The sequence below is a fragment of the Emys orbicularis genome, chromosome 8 (assembly GCF_028017835.1).
Source record: "Emys orbicularis isolate rEmyOrb1 chromosome 8, rEmyOrb1.hap1, whole genome shotgun sequence".
NCBI lineage: Eukaryota > Metazoa > Chordata > Testudines > Emydidae > Emys > Emys orbicularis.
Window position 1 is genome coordinate 82,380,927 of NC_088690.1, and position 25,507 is coordinate 82,406,433.

Below are 25,507 nucleotides of genomic sequence, written 5' to 3' on the forward strand. Positions count from 1 at the left end.
CAAGGTGTTCACATCATAAAGCTTCAGTCACAAAAGCAGCACTATCACTTGCTTTATTTTGCTACTCACAATCTCTGTTTGTCTTATAAATGATAATCAAGGCTCTTGTTTCTGTGTCAAGTGTGAGTAAACGCTGCATAATATTTTGAGGCAAACTTTCAGCAAACATACCTTGGTTAATATAACGTGGTCAGAATAAGAAACGGATCTGAACAGCTCCAAGCATTGGCAGGTAGTCAAAATATGAACTGAGATCCAAGCTTTATACTTGGCCTTCCCCTCTATAATGGGCTAAACCATCACCACAGATCTGAACACTTTGGAAGTTTGAGGAAGTTCAGATGCAGCTGCATTTGGGGGGGGGGCAATTGATGTCCCTATATTAGGCTGAATCAAAACCCAGATTTGAAGTCTGCAGCTTGGTCTCTTCTCAATTAATGCATACAGAATCCAATGGCACCTTCAGAATTCCTGAGAAGGTCTTCACCTATGTGAATTCATATTTGTATGCCTCTATTTTGGGTGCTCAACTTGAGGAAACTTTAAAGTGGCCTGATTTTCAGAAAGTGCTGACTGTCCATCAAAGCAGGCCCCTGCATAGGGTCTCAAGTTGAGTGCCAAAAATTGAGGGACCAAAAAAGACCAATCTTTTTAAAATGGATGTTCTGGGATTAACGTGCATGTATGCTCAATAGAAGCAGGAGAAACAGAAGAGATTTAGCTGGGAGTTTCAGTGAACTCTGAACCCAATATGATGTTATTGTGTCTGCCCTGCAGAACTTGTTATCCAGGGGCAGAGCACAGGTGGCACAAGAAGGTCAGATACTCTCTTCACTGTGCCCAGGGAATGGGATTTCCAGAGTGTAGGACTTTGCCCCCAGCTCCCTCGTGTATCTTCCTACCTCTGGCCCCAATATTCTTGGGCTGGACTCTGCTTATACTCACAACGTTTGAAGTTAATTAGGCAAACAAGCTGGTTTGAGAGGATTTTGTTTCAACTTCCTTCCGATTCTAAGATGAGCGGCTGGTGGTGAAGGCAGAGAGAATGGTCCGAGAGTAACATTTTCTGCAAGTGTTGCTGCATGGCCTTATCCTGTCCTATCACCCACTACTCCCATCTCAAAAAGCAGTGTGGTTTTGATACTTCCTTCCTTACCTAGCTGCAGACCCAGCTGTCTCTGTGCCTGAATGTTCTATAAAAACATTTGTTGCTAAGGGCACACGGTTCTCAGAAAAAGCAAGCAAGCAATGTTTTGTTCATGTCATTGCTAAGCCTTGGCTGAAGGCTTGTGATATATGAATTATTTCTATTATTACGATGCCTAGGAGTTCTAGTCATGGACCAAGAGGCCATTGTGCTGGGCACTGTACAAAATGCAGAACAAAGACTGTCCCTACCTCAAAGAGTATACAAGCAACAGCAGATGGATACAGACAGATGGAGGACTACAAAGAAACAAGGAAAGAAGCAAAGATCATCTGTCAATATTATATCTAGGGAAAAACATTTTTCATCTGAGAAGAATGATATAGCAGGAAGTGTTTGAAGCAGCAAGTAATGAATTTATTCCAGCAAGATGAGATGAGCAAACTGCTCACCAAGTCCTGCAATCTTTGCTCAGTGAAAATTCCTTCTGCAGCCAATGTGGGGATCAGTGCTGCAAGCGCTCCATGGCCAGAAATCCCAGTATCTTTGATGTTCTGACTAGATAGAGATTATTGGAGCTAGACTGGATGCTTTGTTTTGCTACTTAAACTGAAAAGAAATGGAAAATATAAACTACTCCCAAAGAGAGTATATAAAAAAAGAGAACTGCTCATAAAAGAAAAAGTTTGCCATACTAATGAGTTTTCAAATCCTGTTCCCTGCAAACACACAACATATCTACCCTGTCTACATACATTACCCCGGAATAGTTGCTGAGGTTGTGCGTAAAGTTGTATGTGTTATATGCTAAGGGAGAGGAGAAGGCTGGGTGCAGTCAGTTTCCTTATCAGTTACAGCAGAAGGAAGTAGTTTGTGAAGATGTAGAGTCTGTTGCTCCATGGAGACAGGCTGTTTGACACAGTTAAGAGGTTTTCTGAAACTTGGTATTTCCTTGCTTTTTAGAGCTTGTGTTAGGGAGGATGTCAGACATATCCAGCCCGAATCCCTTTTAAACAAGGATATTGCTTGTGGGATTCTAAAAAGGGCAAGTGTCAAATCTGCACAAAAATCAGAGAACTGCAAACTCGTGCTTGCAGAAAAGGAAGGTTGAAAATATTAAAGCTTTCCGGCATCCTCCTTCCCACTTCCCCACTGTAGCAGGGTGGTTGGCTGGGTGTTCATGACTTCAAATGACTCCATTTTCTAATTTTTCAGATAAAGTAATATTAATTATCCTAAGTTACTATTTGACACTTGCTTACAAAATGATAGGTCACCATGGCACTTTGCATAGTGAGTAAGGACACAATCCTTTCCCTGAATTATTTCTAGTTTCACTGAGTAGTGCAAGACACTATGTTGTGGGGCCAGGACGGGGGGAAAGAGAGGCAAGGAGGATAGAAAAAGCAATACTGAGAATAAGATTAACATTGCTTGGGTGGTACTGGATGCAATATGTTAGTTCAATTTTTTTTTAATAGGACAGTGCTTGATAGCTTGCATTTATTTCAGTTAACCTAACCTAACCGAACAAAACACTTAAGCATGTGATTGGTTTTAGTGCAACTACTCCAGTGCATAAAATGAGGCCTGTGTAGAAGTCTTTACAGAATCAGGACCATAGAGATGGACATATTTCCTGCCCCAAAGAGCTCACATATTTAATGTTATTGATTATTTTAGAAGGAATTAGAGAGTCCTACTTTGAGGAAAAACAGAGAAAGAGGAAAATAAAAATAGTCAACTTAATTTTACACCGTAGCCATAATCAAAGAATTTGACATATGAAAGATGCCAAAGTCACTGATCTGTTTAAGGCCTGTGGTGTAATTGTACAGTAAGAAAAGATGCTACCATATTAGAGAAGTCAGAAGGGTTGTTGTTTTTGTCAGGGACCAACCAAACAGGGTCTTGACTTTTTACAGTCAAATATTTTATTTCCATAATTGTTATATTTGACACACCTACATGAAAAAAAGAACTAGAAGTAGGTTGGATGTTTTTAATTATGTCGAAATTCAAGTCTCAAAAAGTGTTTTCAGCATTTGTGGGACTTTCCTAAGGTTATTTCCTGACCAAAGGCATAAGGGGAATTAAAAATAAGACCATGACTCATCACAACTGTACAACTGTCTTTAAAACAAAATAAAATATTCAAGGGCAGGTTCACTACTGACGTTAGCTAGCACAGCTCTGTTGACTTTAGCAGAGTTGCATCTGCTTACATTGGTGGTGAATTTGGCCCTGAGTCTCAGGGTACCTCTTGCAAAGGCAGCGAGTAAAAATTACTCTCTTGGCTTCCATGGATTCTAGGGTTATTGTTTACTTTACATCATGAGCAATATTTGCATATCTGCTCCCAGGTAAAATGTCACTCATGTGACCCATCCCTAATGCTGCACACATGCACTACTGAAAAATTACATAAGTCAGAGTGTCTCAGCCCCCAAAATATTGAATATATATGAATATTTTTGGCACAGCCTGCAAATGCTGGACATGACATAGGCCAGATTATCCTGTCTGCTTCTGCTCGTGGAAGGGATCCCGATTAGGTGAATCTGGCTGAAAAGGGACAGGATAAGAAGAGTCAGGAGTGATTATTCGACAGTGTGAGGACCTGCTCCCCCTCTGGTGAACTGCTGCCACATACATACTTGGCAACTATGCACTGTGAGCAGGGAAGGGGGCAGAACTCAAGGTACCTCCATGTAATCTGGGTCAACAGTTCTCAACTAGGGGTCCGAAGCCACCTGGGGGCCACGAGCAGGTTTCAGGGGGGTCCACCAAGCAGGACTGGTATTAGACTCACTGGGGCCCAGGGCAGAAAGCCCTGCCACCCAGGGCTGAAGGCTAAGCCTGAGCATCTTAGCTTTGTGGGGCCCCAAGCAATTGCCCTGCTTGCTAATCCCTAAGGCCAGACCTGGTTTTTATAGGCAGAAAAACAGTTGTTGTGGCACAGGTGGGCCATGGAGTTTTTATAGTATATTGGGGGGAGAGGAAAAGGTTGAGAACCTCTGGTCTATCAGATACCTTTGCTGCCGCCATCCAGTATTCACTTCTTGTCTTTTTAAGATTTCAAGTTAAAAGGTTTTAACCCTTTCTCCCCAGGAACTGGAAACCCAGAGATACACTCTTGCATGTGGTAATTATTAGGTAGCATCCCTTCAAAGAGTGGTAGTCGGGTTGGTGTCTAAATACCTTATCAGATTGTCAGTTAGTGAAAAATAAAAGTAACTTATTTATTACAATAAGAACAAATGTAACCTAGAATGAAACTGGGAGCATTAGAGAAATAGTTGTATACACAGAAATTGCTGATCTTACTTTGTAAGTCTGTCTTGGAGCATCTTAATTATTTCTAAATATACATACATATTGTGCTGCGACCTGTGCATGTCCAGCATCATCTCTCCGCCCCCCCCCCCCACCTCCAAACCCTGCTTCTGGGTCGCTGGAATGTCTTTGGAGGGGTAGAGATTCCTTAGAGAAAGTGAGCACTCCCAAAGCCCACCTCGATCTATTATGTGGGAAGCTTCTGGGGCGAACTGCAATCTGAGCACTCTGCAGACTTTTCGGGTTCCCTCCTTGGAGCTCTACTAACCCTTCCTCAGGTAGCCCCTACCCCCAGGCAAGTCCAGCCAGACCTTCTTTCTGACCCTCTGGCTCCCTGTTCCCTATGATGCCCCATCACCATTCCCAAATCTCCCTCTTTTGAGATTCACTCTCCATCTCTCACCTCGAGCACCCCTGCCAGAGGCTCCCCCACCTTTTGTGATATCACCAGCCTCAGCAGTTCCTTCATTCAGCCCCTACTTCCTCTGGTCCATTGAAAGCCCCTCCAAGACTCCACCACTCTGCCCCAGGGGCCCCTCCACAAGTTTCTCTGCAGAAGCATTTGCTGTTCACCTTTTCATGGATCGCCCAAGTGAGATAATGCTTAACCAATCAGCATTATGTTACATGGCATCCCATTCTGATGTGCGCTCCCTCCCAACGTTTCAATTTTTTTGGCCATTTTGTTTTTGACAATAAAAATATTATAGTGCATTGGGCATAGAGATAAGAATAGATATCAACCACCCGAGTGATGCAGCAGAATATGCTACCCTGCATTCATAGATTTTATTTACCCAAATGGAAGGGGAAGGAAAATAAAATTTAAAAAAAGAAAAGAAAAATCAAATAAGTGAAAAAACCAATTAAAGCAGCATTGAACAAAAAGAAGAGGAGATAGGTATTAAGGAAATCATTTTTGTATAAGAGGTTTTTTTGTTTGTTTATTTTAAACAGAATTCTAAGTAAGTTAAGTCAAGAAATCAATAGGAACGAGGGAAGAATAAGTTTCTTCCCAAAACGGTAAGTAAACCTTTCAGTCCTCTTTTTCTTTTGCAAACTATTAAGACAAAACTTTTCAGAATGATTTTCCATTTGAGCTAACAGAAGATCTCCAGTGTTATTTAATAGCAAAATCAGTCTCAGAAAACATGATAAAAAGGAATTTCAATTTATTTCTACTGTTATTCATTTTAGTACAGTACAACCTCATTAAGAGCCCAAACCTACAAGGACTTTCAGATTGAGTAATCCAACTGAGCTCAGTCACTACTCATGTGAGCAAATTTACTCATGTGCATGAGTGTTTATAACACTGGGCCATATTTTGGCAAGTTAAGCTAATTACAATTATTTATTGCTGTTTATAGTGGTAATATTAATGTAAATATCCTATCAGAGGTGTGCTTTAAAGACAAATTGTAATGAATAAAACAAAATAAAAATTATAATACATTGGAATATATGAGTAAATGTATATCAGTATACTATATTTCAGATGGATAAAATTAAGAAAACCTTAATAGGAGATGTCTCTAGAGGATGTTGATATTACATCTTTGGTAAGAAAAGGCATGAGACTGCTTTAGATTTATTTTGAATATTTTTGAATGAGCATCAGCAGGTTCACAAATTAGCAAAGTTATTAATATAGTGAGGATCTGTGTTCTATTTTAATAAAATATGGACTCTCTCATTCATTATTGCTTGAGAGTTTTCTAAGCTGTTCAGGTGATTTAATAGATATTTTTAATAGATAATTTGTCAAAATGTTCTACAGAGCTCTGAAAAATATCTCAGCTACTATGATAAATTTGGCTGAATTTCTCTCTGAATTTTATTTTTCAAGTCACCAGTCCCTAAACATCCATGATGGGATTCTTGGGATGGAGAGTTCAAGAAAAGGTTCTTAATGGGTCATTTGGGGAACCTTTTGTACTGGAGTCACCATAAAGAAAGGAGTATTATGAAAACACAACTGCCATGCTACAATAGCTAAAATAGTAGCTCCAGACTTCACAATGGACCCTTTAATCCCCAAACTAACCCCTTCAGCCCTACATGTGGGTGTCTCCCTCCTGCTCCCCAGCTGATGAGAGTAGCCCCTGACATTGAGCCCTCTTAGACAGTACAGATTTTATAAATGCAGTAGGCACCACAATATAAACATAAACCAGTATTAACTAAATTATTTATCCTATAAACCTTGGTTGAAATTAGCAAAATGCACTGGTCCTTGCCAAAACCCACAGATTAACACACATTTGGAGTCCCTGGCTTCCCATTGCCCTACGCCTTTTGTAGTCATTGCCACCAGGACCGGCTCCAGGGTTTTTGCCGCCCCAAGCGGGAAAAAAAAAAAAAAGCCGCGATCGCAATCGCGATAGGCGGCACTCCAGCGGCAGCTCCACCACGCCGCTTTCTTCTTCGGCAGGAATTCGGCGGCAGGTGCTTCCCTCCGAGAGGGACCTGCCGCCGAATTGCCGCGGAACAGCCCGACGTGCCGCCCCTTCCCCTTGGGGCTGCTTGCTGGGCTGGTGCCTGGAGCCAGCCCTGATTGCCACTGGTGCAAAATGACTTTAGAGCATCACCATCATGATCTGGGTAGCATGGTTTTACAACCACTTTGCACATGTGTAATTAACTACTTGTGCAATTGACCCACATGTGCAAGGCTGTGGAGTTTTTAGGCCAAACTTGATCAAAATTAAGTATAACCAGAATAGGCCCCACTCCTGAAAGCACTTACGTACTTAACTGTATGACAGTGAATATTTCCCACTGACTTTAATGGGCCACATAGACGAAGGCTCAGAAAATGAGGTGAGATGCCAAACTTCTCAAACATTTCACACACACACACATACAACACACACACACACATACAACACACACACACTAATGTGCCTCAAACTTTTTTCAAAATAATCTAGTCTGGATTAGGATCAGCTTTATGAAACTTCAGGCAGTTTATTTTTTAGCTTTTTGGCAAAAGTTAGTAGTTAGAAGAGGGTCAAAATCAAGTTCACTTGTATAATGGAAGACTATTTTCAACTCTAATTATAGCTTTTACTAAAAGTAGACATATTTAGTTCATAATCATTAAAATGTGAAAAAAATTTGTAATGTCATCACAGGACCCAGACGCAGAAGTTTGCTGACAATACAGGTAAATATGAACTTGCTATCTAAATACACATAATATTTGAAAAGATTAAAATATTAATTAGCTGCTTGCACAGTTTATTTACAGTAATTGCCATCCAACTGTCTTCATTCAAAAATTCTCTTATAAATATTTATGCTCATAGATCTCATCTACCTTGAGTTTAGCTCTACATTGGATAATACATCTGTCCAAGAACTTCCAGGATTAATTGCAACTTAATGAGCTAAATTATTGTTGATATTAGAGATGAGTATGAAGGAAAACCTCAGATCCAAACACACCCAAATGCTGGAGGCTATTGTAGATGGTGCCTTTAATAGACTTGGGAGTAGCACATGCCAGCAGGATGTGGGTGGAGTGTGTGCAGAGTGATGCAATCTCATGTTAGAACTGCTTGTGTTGTGTCTGTTACCAAATAAGGAACATTACACTAGTTGATACCTTAATTCAATAAGGTTCTTAGACTGAGTAAAACAAGGTTCTGTAAACAGGTACAGTTGGGCCAGAAAAGTCCTTGGATATGTTTTCTTGGCAAGGGGATGCTCCAAATTTCCCCTTGCCTACCTAGGGTGCTGGGAGCGCTTTTCATGCTGGCCCCCCACCACCATACCTGCAGTGCTGGTTAGGGAAAGGAGGAGAGAATGACAACAAAGGGGGGAGATAAAGCAGACAGTGAGGAAAGAAGAAGAGGAAGGTGTGAAAGGCAGAGAAGGAGGGAAGTAGAATAGCAGAAGGTGAGGAGAAGGGAAGATGAGTGGGCCCAGAGCAAGAGGAGAAAGACAGGAAGTCAAGAGAGCACAAGGGGTGAGAGGGAATGAAAGGAGAAACATCAAGCTGGAGAGCTAACAAAAAGATGTTTTAATAGCAGGGATGGAGGAACAATGGGGGGAAGAAAAATGGAGAGAGAGAGATGCAATCTGGGAGCATTCATGTGACTATTGAACCTCTAAGGCACAATGTCCTCCTCTCTTTGCAGCTAGACTTCATTAGGGGCTAAGCAGCTTCCACATGGCTTCCCTGCACTGAGCTTCCATTTTAAACATTTTACTAGCTGGGCCAAGAGTACCTGTACTTCCACGGGTTACTACTCCCCCATTGGTCCTATTGAAAATGGGTTAAAAAGGACACCTAACTAGATCGGAGCCAATAATGGATTGTTTGGTTCAGGGACCAAACTGAAAAAATTCTGGAAAAAACTCCATTCAGATTTGAACTGAAACTAAATTTTTCTTCAAAATTTTTGTTGAATAAAAAAGTCAAAATTCATTTTGTTGACACAAAACAATTTTCTTGAAGTTTTTTTTCCCTTCAGCCAAAACTATTTGCAGATTGGACCTGAATACACAAATATGTACAGAGACCCCCAAAATGTTTTTCAGTTGAAAAAAATAGTATTTGGGGGAAAAAATTGCCCAGCTCTGCACCCAACTTTCCATATTAGCAACAAGATAAAGCATGGGATGAGAGGTTAACAGCTGAGTCAGTTCTGAATGCTTTATTCTTCAACTAGCATTTAAATCTTGAAGGGTAGGACACATCTCAGGCCTGGTCTACACTGCCAAGTTTTTTTTGCCAAAAGGCAGCTTTTGGTCATGAAACAGCCGAGGCGTACACATTTTGAGAGGAAACTCCTGTTAAAGCACTATAATAAAACCCCCTCGACGAGCATGTGCAAAGATTTTATCCCCAAAGTTCCAGTGTAAACACCTTGCTTGCTTTTATCACTGTAATTGACCTCTGGAGGTGTTCCACAATGCCTGCAGTGACCGCTCTGCTCATTGTTTTGAACTCAGCAGCCATGAAGGCATGTGCCCCTCCCCTTTCAAAGCTCCATTCCGACAGCTGGTGTGCTGTGATGCTCTGCTGCAGGACACAAAGCAAATGATTAACATGGAATGCTCCTGCTGTCTCCCCCACTAAGAACACAATGGCAGGCAGGCAGGCAGTGTGTGTGTGTGTGTGTGTGTGTGTATGTGTGTGTGTGTGTTTGTGTGTGTGTGTGTGTGTGACAGACACACACATACTATGTGCTGTGCAGAGCCAGGGAGGGAGGTGGGGGCTGATGTCAGGGTTTTCCCCTCCCCCTGCCTCAGAACAGGTTGCTTTCGACAGCTGTCTGAACTTAGGAGACAGCATGCTGACACAAAGAACAGGAGTACTTGTGGCACCTTAGAGACTAACACACTCACTCTCCGGTCTGTCTCCTTCCCCGTCCCCTCCATACTCTCACACTCCCTGTCACACACTCTCCCCCACACACTTCAGTTGAAAAGCATCTAGCAATCTAGTAGGATGCCCATGGAACAATGGGATTGAGAAACCTGCATCATGTGTCGCTGTACCTGCCACATGAGGCATTGCAAACCCTTCCCAAAGCACCCTGCGACCAGATGCACAGTGGGATAGCTACCACGGTGCATTGCTCTCTGTGTCATTGCAAGAGCTGCTAGTGTGGATGCACTCCAGTGACACAAGGAGCATAGCAAGGACATGCAACAGTGGTTTAATTAAAGCGCTTTAATATAAGTGGTATAACTTTTGGCGAAAAAACTTGGCAGTGTAGACATAGCCTCGGTCACAGCAGAAATCATGACACACAAGGGATGTTCAACTAATACCCTTCAACCAGAAGGTAACTGCAAATATGTGCACATAATTCCTGTTGGCTGCCATGGGAGCTGGACACATCCCTCTCCTTGGGCAAACTGGTCTGTTATTTTGATTCTCTAATGGTCGCTATTTGTGAAACTTAGTGCCTTTTTACCTGATGAGGCTTTGGTACTCTGAAGCCAACAAGTGCTAACAGGTCCACGGTTATGTTTTCTTACACAGGATGCTGTCAAGAAGAGGAAGAAGGCTGGTCTTCATTTGTAAGAATCATGTTTTAGATCACTTAACACTCAAAGCAGATTCTCTGTTCCCTTAAGCTCCATCAATTCCTGTGCTATACACTCCCAACAGAAGGGGAAAGAAGAGAATGTGCTGGGAGTTTCAAAAGCACTCAGTGCTGGCCTAATTCTACACCCTTGAAGTCAATGGGAGTTTTATCATGGACTTCAGTGGGAGCAGAGTTAGCCCAGTTCTCAGCATTTTTAAAACTTCCATCCTCTAGGTTGGTGAGAAATTACACTGAATATTACACCATTTACAGATCAGTGACAAGTTCCAGATCAGGGACAGCACATCCCTGCGGCCCCTTTGCCTGCAGGTGCCACTCCCCACAGCTCCCATTGGCTGGGAACAGAGAACCCCGGCTACTGGGAGCTGCGGGGGGCAGTGCCTGTGGACGGTCGACGTCAGCAAAATGTCTCGTGGCCCACAATCAGATTACCCTGATGGGTTGCATGTGGCCCGCAGGCCGCAGGTTGCCCATCACTGTCCTATCAGATCTCACAAACTATACCTATTTGGGCTGGGTCAGAACCACATAATTGCCTGCATTAGGGGCTACAAAGCCCCTAACAAAGACCTGCTTTCGCAGGAAGGAGCATTAAGGAAGAGTGCACCACTGAATGATTGCCCCAGCTTGGTGCTAGGAGGCGCCTTTTAACATCGGTTGGATGAGATATAAAACTGAGGTCCTCTACATCCCCTGTGACTTTCTTTAATCTTAGTGGCTTGGGAGATGGGTCTGGTATGAGAGCCTAGAGAGAAAAAAAAATCAACTAAGTAACTTTCTCTCTTGTTAAGTTTCCTCTGGAGTTCCTATTGTAAAAGGATATTCATTTCCTATCCTAAACTGCTGTGCAGTGTTATGCTCTGTGTAAATGTTGACACACTCCATCACTTCATTTGATGAAGGGATGAAACAATCCCTGAGCGCCGGTGATAAAATTTGGTATCCTGCACGATGAAAGACACTACCATATAAAAAACACAAGCTCACTGCATTAAGTTATGTAGTATATAATCATTGTCTGTTTTTCACTTGCATATGGCAGGAAGAAGAAGATGATTATGAAAGCCCAGATGAGGAACAGGAACAAGACGCCGACTATGAATCACCAACTGATGAACCAGGACATGACAGTGATGATTATGAACCTCCTCCATCCAACAATGACGTAGCACCCCATAATGTCATATTTCCTGCCAAGTCAATTCCAAGCAACACTGAGTACATAGGTAACTAGTGCAAAATGTAATTTTGGAAGGGATGGGATATTTTAGGGAATTGGTAATAGAATATAGAGCCTTTCACTAGACCTGTTTGTGGATTTTCTAAATGTCTTTTTATTGAAAAATACAAATTTGTGGAAACTCTGGGATGTCTTCTGAGACTGACAACTAAGAGAAAAAGCATTAAACTTCTGGTCTTACCACACTGACGTTTAGGCATATTGAAGGGACAGCTTAGGAGTTCACTTTGCTGGATAGAGGCCTTATTAGTTGTAGGCAAAGCAATTAAGCCCATGAGCAGTCTTAATGAATATACATGTTAAGTTAAGCACATGCTAAAAAATGAGTCATAGAAAGAAAGATGCCAGAAGGTTTGTTTCTCTTTAAAACAAACAAGCAAACAAACAAAACAAAACAAACAAACAAACAAACAAACAGGTCACTGAATTTTGCCCTGGTCTTCAGTAGGATCAAGGCTGGGACTTTAGTCTGGGATCTGCATCAAGATAAACACACATTTCCCCCCATTTAGTATGGTGTTACACTATGTAACTAGTGCAAGAAACAGTGAAAATAGGTGTAAGTATTATAAGTTTATATCACTTCTGTGTGGAGTTGACTTGGTACCAGAGCATATCATGCATACATTTGTCATTTTCTAGTTCTGATTCTCCATTGGCCTACACCTGTGAGGTCATTTACTTCAGTGCAGAACACTACCATCTGGACTGGTGTATTTCATACTTACTTTGCAGAGGTGTGAATGAATACATAAAGTGCAGGCCAACAGAGAACTGAGCCCGGTATGTGTGTGCGCAATACCAGAGTGACATTCAAGTCGTCAGGCGTAAAAAGGACACAGAAAGTAAAACAACCTTTACCAGAGTCACTATGGATTTACAGAGACGTAACACAGCAAAATTGGATTCTTCATGTAATGTAAAATTACATAACCATAAACTAAACTTAAGAATGAAGATCTAATGAGAGAGAAAGAAAATAACCTTTTTTGTGTGTTTAACTGTTCAGTTTGTGATTTTTATTTTTATTTTTTTAGATAGACCCACAACTGCTAGACCATCTCCCCAGCCTCCTATTCCACCACAGCGACCTGGCCCATCCCCTGTACCAGCAGCATATCCGGGTAGAGTCACTCCTGTATGTTTCTTTTCTTAAACAATACTTCATTTGTTTCCTTTGCATTATCTCCTAGAAGGCCCAAGTATAATTCCATGTCCAACATAATGATTGTGTGTTTAGAAAGAGGAGGAAAAATATTTTGGCTGTAAGAATAATTATTTTTTGCTAAAATGATTAATTCTTTTTTGTGAAACAAATATATGGAAATTGTTTCATACTGCAATGTTGCCATATACACTGGCAATTAGTGACCATTAGCCAATTCTCAAGAAAATTGTAGCCTTTGAACACCTTGCTTAGCAGTACTCCAGCTTTCCCCAAGAGGGCTTGATCTTGAAAACCCTCACTTCCATTGGCTGTCCCATTGAATTTGGCAGCACTCCATGGAGGGAGAAGGGTTTACAAGATCTGGCGCTGAATGAGATGGAAAGGTAGGAGCACTGAACTGACTCAACAAAGGCAACAAGCAAAGTTGAGGATAAAGAAGTGTCATTGCCCTCCCCTGCTGAAGGCTTGACAGTTTTCTTAGATACATTCAGAATTTGTCAACATCCACTGGGTTAACAGAACTACCCTTTCCCTAATTTGGCAGATTAAGGCTTTGATCATCATCTTGCAAGCACTGAGCTGGTTATACAAACTCTCTGTATTCCAGCACAAATGTGCATGGAAGTTATACATGGATACAAGTAAAGCTAATCAGTAAGCACCAAACTCCCTACTGAGTGGTATGAAGTCTGCTGTACCTCTCGCCTCCATTACTTGGAAGACCATATAATGAAACTCCGGCAAGAATAGGTGTGTCTGAAGAAACACATGCTTAAGTGCAATCACCTTCATCGTTTTCATGAGATACTCAGCAACACATTCCTCTCTTTGGTCTCAGTCCTGCCACTAGGAACTTGACAGCCCCTGACACAGCAGCTCTCTCCTTAATGCAAGACTAGGCTCCCATGCTCTCCTTGGTCTGCTCATCCCTTTTGACCTTGAATTTATATGCACAAAACTCTGCATCAGGAGTTAAGCAAGACTATTCTAGCTACTCCTCCCTCCTGCCCCTGACATGCTCCCAACCCGCCCTGGAATGAACTCTGCACTAAGGGTTTCCTGCAAAGGGGCAGAGAGATGACAGAGCCAATGCTGCAGTTGCCAGAAAAGGCCTTTTACCTGGATAGAATTCTGCAATGGGTGTGTGTGTGTGGGGGGGGGGGGAGACACCCTAATGGCTCTTTGGGCTCTAACAGATGCACAGGTTGACAGCTGTGGCAAGGTGATTTTGGTGATGTATTCAATGGCCACAGAGGATAAGATGAAAATCCTTGAACTCTGTACATGTAGAGAAGACTTTAATCATTTGAAAAAACATTTGTTTTAGGTGTCACCTTACCCTCCTCCATCAAGCAATAATGATGTGAATAGAGATAAAAGTGCCAAGCCTTTAAAACGTAAGTGAAAATATTTGTCTGGGTTTTTTTAAGCTATGGCATAATGCATATTTTCATGGTCTCCAGCTAGAGCTGTGTTAGTGTCTCTATCCCACTGTGATAGGGTGCTCAACTCACCGCTGGATGGCACCGCCTCCTGGTAGTGCTGGGAATTTGTTCTGCCAGGCCGATGCCCCTTCTGCAGTTGTACTCTGTGTCTCTTAGCCTGCAGCCCCTCTTTGGCTCCAGGAGCTCCTGCTTATTCTTCTGGGGTATCAAAGTCATCTAGCACAAATTGTCCCAGGCAGATCGCTCTTCACTGCCTGGTCTGTGCCACTTCCCCAGTGGCTGGGAGGGGAACCCAATCCCATCTTCTTCTCCAGGTTCCTGCCCAGGGGTCGTCTCATCAGCAGCCAAGGTATGCCCTATCCCACATCATGCTGCTTTCCCCCAAGCCTCTCTTACCTTTCTGACCCCCCCTCTGCTTTGCCAGCCCAAATTCCCTCCTTACAGGGAGTAACTGCAAACTACTTCCCTGAAAAATCCCCCCCAATCATCTGGGCTTTATACAGGCTCCTCCTGCTCCTGCCCAGCTGAGTCTTGTCTCTAATTCAGTGGTTCCCAAACTGGAGTTCGTGAACCCCTGGGGGTTCGCAAAATGTTACAGGGGGTTCTCAGGAAAAAATTCCCTAATGGCGGACAAAGCTGTCCCTAGGGATCCCAGGCAGCACAGGACCAGTAGCCCGAAGCCCCTGGACTTCCAAGACCTAAGCAGATCAAAGCAAGCATATCTATCATACTGAGGAGATTAAAACTTCAAGACTCTTTATAAGAAATGGAAAGGGAGGTGGATATTTTTTGTTGTTTTTAAAATTAAATAGGCAGCTAGTATTGTTTTTAAAATTATTATGAAGAACAAGTTTAGGCTTTGTTGTAACGTGCGTTGTTTGCCTGGACTCCTCAAGACCTGAATGCTTGTGTAGGAGGAACTCTTTGAGTTGGCTTCTTAAATACCTTCATGCTGTTTCATATCTGATACTCCTTGATGAAACATAGGAGCCTTGTTTTATAACAGGCTCATTCAAAGTGACACAAGCTACGAAAGTGAGATCTTGGAAGTGTTGCCGTTTTCATAATGTAATAAAAATACTGCAATAATAAATAATAATAATAAATAATGTGTAATAATCATGTCATAAAACAAATTTTATATTTCCAAGATCACTGCTTTTATATTTTATACTCAAGTAAAGGAGAAAATCCCTGGAAATATTCATTTTTTTAGGAGGGGGTTCACGAGACTTGACATTTTAGTGAAAGGGGTTCACAAGTAGTTAAAGTTTGGGAACCACTGCTCTAATTAATCCCTGCTGCCTGGCTCCTCCTCCAGGTGCAGCCTAGGCAGTTAATTGGCCTACCTGGTCACCTTAACCCCTTCAGGCCTTGTGTGGGGTGGACACACCCCTTGCTGACTCCCCGAAAGCAATGGGAAAAAAATATTTCCATTGATAACAATCAACGTTTACAGATAAGCAGAATTTCTTACTTTGTCTAAGAACTTAAAGTTTGATTTAAGGATATTTATTTTGTATATTTTGACAATTTGTGTTTTAATGGTTAGAAAGCTTTAACTTTTTGAATGTCAGTGTATACCATCATTAAATAATTAGTCTGACCCCTCCATTGTCTGACATCCCCCATAATTTTGTGCAACTGAAAATTTAGAATAAAATATTTTAAAATGCTTTAAAACATTGATATTGTCCATCAACATTATAAAAAAGCAAACACAAAATTCAGCCAACCTTAACTATTTATGGGCCTTAATGATATTGCTTGCAACTCTAAGAAGGGATACCACATTGTGACAGATACAATACAAAATAAAGGTGTGTTACTTGTATTAGCACAATATTTTACACAGTATTTATGTTTAGCCCCAGCTCCTTCTATAGACAGACGTACAAAACCCCCACTGGATCGTCCTGGGCCAACGTTTGAAAGAGACAGCCCAGCAGCAGGTCAGTATCTGTTCATGCTAAGTTCATTTTGCACCAGAAAAGGTATCAAAGCCAGGCCTGGCAAGCCTCCACTGTTTCACAGAACTTATAATGAATTATCTACGTTTTTTTTTTTTAAAGTGTTGTTTTTTATTCTTTTCAGGGAAGAGGGCAGTGTTTCCTGACAAGGTAAGAGTCCATTTGGTTGGTTCTTATTGTACCTGGATCTATTTTAAAACATACTTATATGTTCTTGTAACTTTTCCTTATGTTTTACAGCCCATGGCACCACAACTAAGGTAAGACATTAGCCTCTGGGTGACATACACTATCAGTGTTACCAAATTATATTGCAGTAAAAAGCATTTGACCTTTGCTGCACCATCTCTCTCTTGTATTTTAGATCTCTGGGAGAACAGTTAGCAAAGATACAAAAGCCTCCCATACCACCAGCCGATAAACATGAAAGAGGCAATACAGTCCCTGGAAGGAAGCCACCACCCGTAAAGTAAACATTTATTTTTAAATGTTAACACAACTATTTGTAACTATTTTCCACAACAATCTGGAAAACATAATTAGTCAATGTCGGTAGAGACACCACTACCTAAGAGTGTTGCAGTGATGCCCACTTTATTGTAATGTGAAAAAGCTCTGCCTTTTTAAGGACCAAACACAAATACAGCAGGGCTTGCCTCATCCAAAAGGCCACAGTTAAGGCCCAAAGTATGGCTCACTTCAGCCAAGTTCTAGAAGGGAAAAGGAATGTTATCCATGATTCTCCCATCAGCTCAAGCCTTCTTCCTAGAAAGCTTTTTTTCTCATTATCCTGACTACCAAACTCAACCCTCACCTCCATATCCCTTTTATGATATGGTGGAGGGAGAAGGCTTTCATTTATTCCTCACAACTAGGCCAGCTCGGTCACCCTGCAAATCCCTGAATTCTTGGCAAAAAACTTCCTTTAGCAAGAGCTGGCCTTTCTTAGACAGCTTCTTGATAGAGCTGTACACCATATAAAAGAAACATACTATGAGGTCTGCTAACCAACCAGCAGTCAAAATACTAGGAAGGAGGCCAGATATCTTCATACAAGGCTAAGGGCTCCATGGCAACAACTAATATTTTCATCATTCAGTTGAAGTTTAAGGCCAGATATTCAAACTCCATTTCTGTGTGAGGAACACAGCAGGTGCACTATTTCACTTGAAATGTAGATCGATTAAGCCCCAACCATGCCATAAATTCCACACAGATGGACCCCTGAATCTCTGCAAAGCTCATTACAGGATCAGGGCTTGGACATCCAAGTACCTTCTTGTGGCTGCAAATCAAAAACGTATATCTAAACGAGCAAAAGAAATTGCTGGTTAAAACTGATACCCATATTTATTTTTGTCTGCAAAAACTGACATCAGCTTAAGTCTCAGCTGAAAACATGTCCCACTATACATATGGATAGTGTCATTCTTTCACACTTTCTACATCTAAAATTCACATTTGGTTTCTTCACCTACTTCATTTTAGGCAAGGCTGGGCACCAGAAAGAAGATATGATGTAAGTATATTTCAGAGCAAACACTATTTTACAGTTAGAAGATTTTAAAGTATGTGTTACAATAGAATTATAAAACTTGCTGGTAAGCTGGTAGTTCTGTTTAACATGGACTGGTTCCTTTAAATACTCATGCAGTAGAACCTCAATGTTACGAACACCAGAGTTACAAACTGATCAATCAACCACACACATCTCATTTGGAATCGGAAGTACTCAATCAGTTGGCAGAGACAAAAAAAGCAAATATTGTACAGTTTATTACTGTGTTAAATGTAAACTACTAAAAAATAAAGGGAAAGTTTAAAAAAGATTTGACAAGGTAAGGAAACTGTTTCTATGCTTGTTTTATTTAAATGAAGGTGGTTAAAAGCAGCATTTTTCTTCTGCATAGTAAAGTTTCAAAGCTGTATTATGTCAATGTTCTGTTGTTAACTTTTGAAACAACAACCATAATGTTTTGTTCAGAGTTACAAAATGTTCAGAGTTATGAACAACTCTCCATTCTTGAGCTATTCATAACTGAGGTTCTCCTGTAGTTCCTTCTTAGCACAGAGCTTCACTTTCAATCAGTTTCCGCCATACAAATTTGCTCCAGGACAGTTTAATCCCTGGATATGTTATTTTAGATATTAGAGGCATTATAAAGAAAAGGCAGAGTCAAGGTCCAGATTTTTATTTTTTAAGTTACTAGTGATTTTGTATACCCCAGTTTTGGGCTCTCCGACTTGATATATCTTAAAGGAACCTGATTTTCAGAGAGTGCTGAACATCTGCTCTGGAAACTATGACAATTTACCTCAGCTGAAGTTCTGCCCCCTGACCTCTTTAAGCTGTTTCAAGTTAGGCACCCAAAAATTGACGCACCTAAATCATTACTCACTTTTGAAAATCTAGACCTGTGATTTCCTTGCCTCAGTTCCACAATTAAAAATTAATTTGGTGTTTCACAAAGACAAATATATCAATGTATTAGGTAAATGTAGGCATCCCATCTTGAATTACCTGCATACTCAAAAATCACTGACTTTTCTATTGTAGCTTTTGTAAAGAGATTATTTTTACGAGTTATGATATTATAAACCTCTTAATGTTCATTGTTGTTTTTTCCCCTCTCTCCCCAGGAAGATGATGAGTGTAAGTACTTAAAAACTTCTTTTACATTCTCTCTCTGTTAAAAAGGTCAAATGAAACACTGAGAAGATCTATTTATAGTTACTACTATAAAATAAAAAAGGTAACACTGCATAACTTGACAGATTGTAGAAATCTTCAAAAATCTCATACAAACTTAAGTAATGAAGCCACAAAAAACAGGAAGTTGGAGCATATCAGCAATTTTATAACCATGAACTTAGTATATATCTGTACAGTTATTTCCATTGAGCACCTAAAAAGCAGGAATGAAAACCTAGTGACCTCTTGATCTACTATAAGATAATTGGCCAAACCCTGCTTGCATTCTTCCAACATATAGTGCTATCAACTTCATGTGAGGATAGTCCTAATGACTCGTGAGCAAAGAGAATAGTATTTGGCTCAAATAATAATAACAGCATGTATAAGTTACCCCACCTCACAGTCTCTGAGATGCTATATAATGCTTTATAACAAAAATAATGGATATGAACCAAAGCTGCAAAATTCACTTTTTGCTTTTCAACATGCCAAAGTCTAAGGTTGACTATATCAGAGTTTTGGTTCATCCCATTAAAAATTGAGGCCATTTACACAATTCTGATCTGAATTCACATTCTGAACCTCCACCGCTATTGCCAGTTCAACTCAGGCTGAGAGTAATGCCAAAGGAGAGCAAGTTTCTCATGCTATGGATCTTTGGCGTGGTAGCCCAATTGTCTGCTGACCTATACAATGAAGATGGCGTCAGAACACAAATCCCTGAGGAGGAGTATGCGCAATAAAGAAGTCTCAAATCCAATGGTCAGCAATGCCATGGCAGAGAAAGCTGACTAGGGGACTTTGTCTTTAATTTTAATGTTATATTTTAGTTAATGGGGTTTCTAAAGCTGGACTGTAGCTTATTTAATGTTTCAGAAGCAAACAGGATTAAAAAAACTGGAAATTTTCTACTGAATTTTCCACCTCTAAAATGAATACACAAGAATAAACCAGCTTCCATCAATAAGTTCATATTCCAAGACCCAGTATATTGTTCTGAAGGGCATTTTAATGACAGCTTGTTCCATTGCTTGTATCTGATTAGACGGCCCTCTGCAGTGTGATAGTAATAGTTCACTTCACCCCTCTTTACAAGCTGCTTTTATGAGTACCCATGGTAACCTCATGCTAATATTTTTAGCTAGCTCTACTTTTCCTCTTCACAGCAATCCCCCAGAGACCGGCACCACAGCTATCTTTGCCCCCCTTCAGTTCCAACACATTCCCTTCAAGGTCTGTCAAGCCACCACCTAAACACAGTCCTTCAGGATCCAACAGTATGCCTGGATCATATGCAGAAAGGTTTGTTGCACTAGTTATTGTCTCACTTATTTTGATCTATTACTTGTTAAGGAATAAGAGTGTATATGGTGCTGTACAAGACCCAAAAGAACACATGATTACTACCCAAGGAGCTTAATATCTACAGGCCAGATCCTTAGCTCCCCTCTGCTTGCTTTGGGCTGTTTCCACCATTTTAGGGGAATCCCCCAATGCTGTAAAGCCATCATACTCAAGACCTTAAGTCTCTATATAATCCAAATATACAGACAATACATATCAGATACACTAGGATACTCTCTTAGTTCTACATTAAGAGAGGACTACATTAGGACCTCTTTGGTATGAACTACAATTAGGCTCTAATTTTGGCTCCTTCAATTTTTGAGTGCCTCACTAAAGGCATTTATCTATTTCTCCCATTCTTTGTCTGCCTTATCTATTGAGATTGTAAACTCTTTTGAGGGCAGAGACTGTCTTATTATACATCTGTACAGTGCCTATCTCATTGGGGTCCTGATCCCAGAAGGGGGATTCTAGGCATTACTGTAGCACTTGCAGTTCCCATTGACTTCAACTGGAATTGTGGGTACTCAGTCCCTGTTTAAAAAAAAAGTCAGACTTTAGGTGTCTACAGTTGGACATCCAAAGTTTGATGCCTCTTCTTAAAAGAAGAGCCTGAGACACTATGGTAATATACATTTTAGTCAGAGCCTTTTTTGCAGTACATCCAAAGAGAAATTCATTTGGACACTGGAAAAGAGGAGCCCTTGGCAGTGGGTTCTTAGTGAGGTGAAACTTTTCGGGGAAAAAGAGATAAGATCTGATAAACTCATTGTTGCCTTTGGCTGCTGTCATTTTGGGACTGCCAAGAGAGCTGGTTTCAATTATAGAAATTTCTAACAGGAAGCTGAAAAGGCCTTTATAGAGCTTATAAAGAGGGGCTGAATAGTTCAGCAAGAGCAGAACAAACAAACTAAGTATAGATGAGGCTAGAAGTGTGAACTCAGTCACTGGCACAGCTCTTGTCAAGTTTTTGCACCTCCTGGAACTTGAATGTTTGAGTGATGCTTGTTCTTCAGCCAAAGGGGGCGGGGGGAGAAAACACAGAAGGGGGGAAGTTTGGGGGAAATTCCAGAATGCGTAACAGCTTGTAATTTTGCTTCATATACTCCCCTTATGAGGAAAGGGCTTGGGAGGGGGTCATGGGCTGGAAACCCAACAGAGATATAGATTCTAGAGGGGAATTAGGTTCCAATTGTACTGATCCTGAAATGGTCCCTATAGGAGTAGTAGTACCATGGACTGTCCCCTGCCCCTCTGCACCTTATCTCCAAGTGCCAGGCCTCAAGGAGAGTTAATACTGACCTTAATTACCATGTGAATTTTCATACGGGGCAGACTAGGATGTCTTTATCTGCCATGGGTGCTAAAAAGAAAGGAGAATGGAACCCTTTGGGGACATGCACTATGTATGCTTCCATCTTTGTACCGCCATGTAGCACAAAGGGGCCCAGGTATGGATCTGTGCCTCTGGGAGCTGCCACAGTATAAAACATTAAATAATATAATTATAGCAACATACCCTATGTGTGTTAAACTTCAATTTCATTGATTTCTTTAACAGTACTAACAGCCTTTCTTCAAGTGGATCACTACCACCACGCTTTCAGCTAGGTTTGTATTCTGTGAGCCTGTATTTCTACTCCAAATGTAATGAAGTCTTATGGTTGCAGCGCATGATATCTGTCATGGACGTTCAGCTTCTGAATTTAATAGCAATAAAAAACTATCAAGTACAGTGCTTAAAGTGGGTGGGTGGGAGGCGCATACCCACCCCACCAGGAGTAAAGAATGCATTTTATTTGCATATTAGATGCTCTAGTCTGTCTCCTTACTCCTGCAGCAGCAGCACCACAAGGGTCTCTGGAGGGAACACTTTAAGCATCGTTTTACCAGAACTGTTACTCCCAGATTACGATAGACCCCTAACTTTTTCAGACCACTTTAAGCATTGGTTAGTTAACTTCTTTAGTTCATTTAGTCTATGTTTAAGGTAGTTTTTTTTTTCCTTGTTAAATTTTGGCATTGCTGTCTATTTAGTTAAGGCACCGACAAAATTTGATATAAGTGTTTACTTCACTAGAGCTACAATTTAAAAGCACTAGTCTCAGATTACTATCCATTGACTACATTCATTCTGAAGGTCCATGTGATTATATCATTCCAATAATGATGTGTGTGATGATAGGGAAAAGCAATGAATGTTTCAGATCTGAATAATACTACACCAATACCTTGGCTGGTATGAAAAACATTTCCAAGGTGAAATAAAGTTTGTCTCAGCTACATATTTAATTGGCAAAAATACTGTAATTAAAAATAAGCAACATTGAAAATCATAATCTCTTGGCATAACATTCAACAATGTTCAACACTGGTAGCTGTTACCATTTAAACTGTTCAAGGTTTCCACAAAGAGAGAAAAAAAAAAAGGAGCAATTTTTTTCTCTCTCCAATACAATTTTATAAACTTCTAGCAGGGCGACCTTGTGGTTTGTAACTGTAGAAGTTCAGGTTAGCTGTAATTAGGGTAACTGAAGATACTGTCATAATTAAATAATTGAGATACAGTTCATCATCTGTAACTCCTATTTCAAATACAGTTGCCTTTGAGGCATCCATAGCTACTGAAGTTCCTTTAAAGTCCATGGGAGTGACCCTCATGTATACCGAGGATGAATTTGTCCCATTACATAAAGAAATCTAGGTCAGATTCTCAATTACACTGAGTGTGAGTATAATTTTCACCCACTTTAAGGCCCCTTATGCTGCCTGAGTGGTATAAAGAGGCCTTGGTATGACTGAGAATCAAAGTCCTAAACGACACTCTAATATCTGCTGCATAGACTAAGTTTTATCTTTCTGTTTTTAATTTAAATTTATTCTGGTACTTTAAAGGTAACATCAATAGAGCTCCTTCAAAAGGCCCAGCAGATGGCAGACCTCCATTACCAATTCCTAACAGGCAGATTGTGCAGCCACCAAGCATGGAGGAAGACGAGGTATAATAATGTGACTCACAGGTGGGAGTGGTATATGGGGTCAAGTGCCCCCTCCCCAGATTTTGCTTGGCCTGTGGTGGGAGAGGAAGAGGGGCTCCCTTCTCCTGTTGTACCTGCCCCGCGACATGCTCGGCCCCTGTCCCTCAGAGCCGGTCCAGGCCAGGAGCAGAAGAGGCGGGACCAGCCACTTCTCACACTGGCCACTCAGGGTCTCATTGCTCTGTGCAGTGTGGCTGCCTGAGAGAAATCCCCTCTCCCCACAGCCCATTTCTGGCTCACTCAGCCCGTCCCCCAGCGCTGAGCCTGGGCAGGGAGCGACCCACCACTGCCACCACTTCCCAGATGGGCTGTCTCTCAGGCAGTTGCCGTGCTGCACACAGCAGTGACCCGTAGCGACTGGCTTCAGCCACATGAGAAGCAGCTCCATCCTGCTCCTCACCTGGGCCTGGTTGCCAAGGAGAGCAGTCGAACATGCCTGGGGGAAGGCACAGCGGGAGAAGGACAGAGCACCCTCCCCCGCTCCTGGTCAGGTAACTCTGGTGGAGCAGGGAGAACAGGGCAGGGGGGCTCGCTGGCCAGAGGAGACATGTGGGGCAGTCACATGTCATCCCCTTTAGACTGTGGCCCCCAATATGGGGAGGCATGAATCGTCTATGATGTTACAGACATTAATCCTAATCACTTTGCACAGCAAATCAACTAAACATGAGACAATTTTTTTCCTAAATTGGTTTTCTAGTCAGCAGTTATTCTTTGGTATACACTCTTGCATTTGCTGTTGGTTTCCCTTGTGATGTCCAACCTTTGTTCCTTACTTGGTCTTCACCAAGCAAAAGAGGAGTGAAAATACAGCAAAACATGTACAGTGAAACAGTCAGAAGGTACAATGAAGTTTACTAGACCACTTTCTGTCTTGCAAAGCTGCCCTGAAGTACCCTCAGATGTTTTGGACTCAATTCTCCTCTCAAATAAACCAACCTAAAATGGGTGAGAAAAGAAAATTCGGTCTCTGAGTACAGTTCTACTCCATATTTCTTTGAAGACCACCTCCACTTAGCACCTAATTTTTGCTAATGCATTGAATAGTCATGTAAGACAGGTTTGTGTGTGCGTGTGTTTAGTGCTTGAGAGCCCACAGCAAGCCACAGTTCTAGACTCAGCTGATGGTAAAAATAGGAGAGACCTAAGATGTCTGTGACTCATCTGGACATAAAGAAATGTCACAGGAAATAGAATGTTTACCAAAACCCTAGAGTCCTCACTTCTCCGGTTTGCAAGGTGGCAGCATGTGCAAACACCTTCAGAGAGTATTGGAATCATTAAATCAACTTAACAAGGTCAGAACTAAAAATGCTCATCCCTGCATCTGGAAATACACTACTTCCCTCTCCCCTTCCCCATTTAAATTCTTCTCTACTTCTGTGCATGTATGTTTATAACATCACATAAATTAATTCACTGACAGCCAACTTTCTCCTCTTTCCCCCCCAAAAAAATAAAACAAAAGTTTCAGGATTCACTGAATGAAGAGTGGTATGTTGCAGACATCAGCCGGCAGGAAGCAGAAGCAGCTCTTAGGAATATAAATAAGGTACAGTGTTAGCAGTTACCCTTAAATGGATATAGAAATTCTTGGCACATTGTTTAAATGGTTTGTGTCCTGATATATGTCTTTGCATTCATATAGAAAAAGTGAATGAACACAACTTTTACATAAAGAGATTCTAGTCCAGATTTTCTCCAAGCCACTATCAATGTGCCTGCAAAATGTCATGGCACATCCTATATGTGTGTGTGGCGGGGGAGAGGTAGTGGTGGTGCGCGCGCACGCACACACACACAAACAAAAAGGTACTTATACAGTCTGATTAAGCATACAGTGTTCAGATTGGCAGTGCATTACCAGAGGGCTATTAAAAACTTGGATCAGTATAGAAGAGACTAAGCACAAATAGGCACCTTTCTTAAACTATTCTAAAAACACAGTTCACACATACCAAAGTCTGAACTTCTTGGGGGTGCGGCTTATTACAAAGAATACAACAAAAAACAACACAGATCAGCTCAGATCCAGGCTCAGCTGATCCCTAAG

At 41.3% G+C, this 25,507-nt stretch overlaps 1 protein-coding gene across 1 annotated transcript in view; it reads left to right on the forward strand.

The window, feature by feature from the left end:
- The window catches only part of LCP2 (lymphocyte cytosolic protein 2), a 51,236-nt gene that overhangs the window by 23,516 nt on the left and 2,213 nt on the right, over positions 1 to 25,507 (forward strand). Inside the window, exons 4-19 of the mRNA XM_065409533.1 lie at positions 5,441 to 5,506; positions 7,621 to 7,652; positions 10,485 to 10,522; positions 11,594 to 11,777; positions 12,829 to 12,929; positions 14,287 to 14,356; positions 16,273 to 16,356; positions 16,499 to 16,524; positions 16,615 to 16,634; positions 16,739 to 16,843; positions 17,863 to 17,893; positions 19,015 to 19,027; positions 20,236 to 20,371; positions 21,978 to 22,027; positions 23,312 to 23,415; positions 24,923 to 25,006. Of these exons, the coding sequence (XP_065265605.1) occupies positions 5,441 to 5,506; positions 7,621 to 7,652; positions 10,485 to 10,522; positions 11,594 to 11,777; positions 12,829 to 12,929; positions 14,287 to 14,356; positions 16,273 to 16,356; positions 16,499 to 16,524; positions 16,615 to 16,634; positions 16,739 to 16,843; positions 17,863 to 17,893; positions 19,015 to 19,027; positions 20,236 to 20,371; positions 21,978 to 22,027; positions 23,312 to 23,415; positions 24,923 to 25,006 (1,144 nt within the window). The remainder of the gene's footprint in view (positions 1 to 5,440; positions 5,507 to 7,620; positions 7,653 to 10,484; positions 10,523 to 11,593; positions 11,778 to 12,828; positions 12,930 to 14,286; positions 14,357 to 16,272; positions 16,357 to 16,498; positions 16,525 to 16,614; positions 16,635 to 16,738; positions 16,844 to 17,862; positions 17,894 to 19,014; positions 19,028 to 20,235; positions 20,372 to 21,977; positions 22,028 to 23,311; positions 23,416 to 24,922; positions 25,007 to 25,507) is intronic.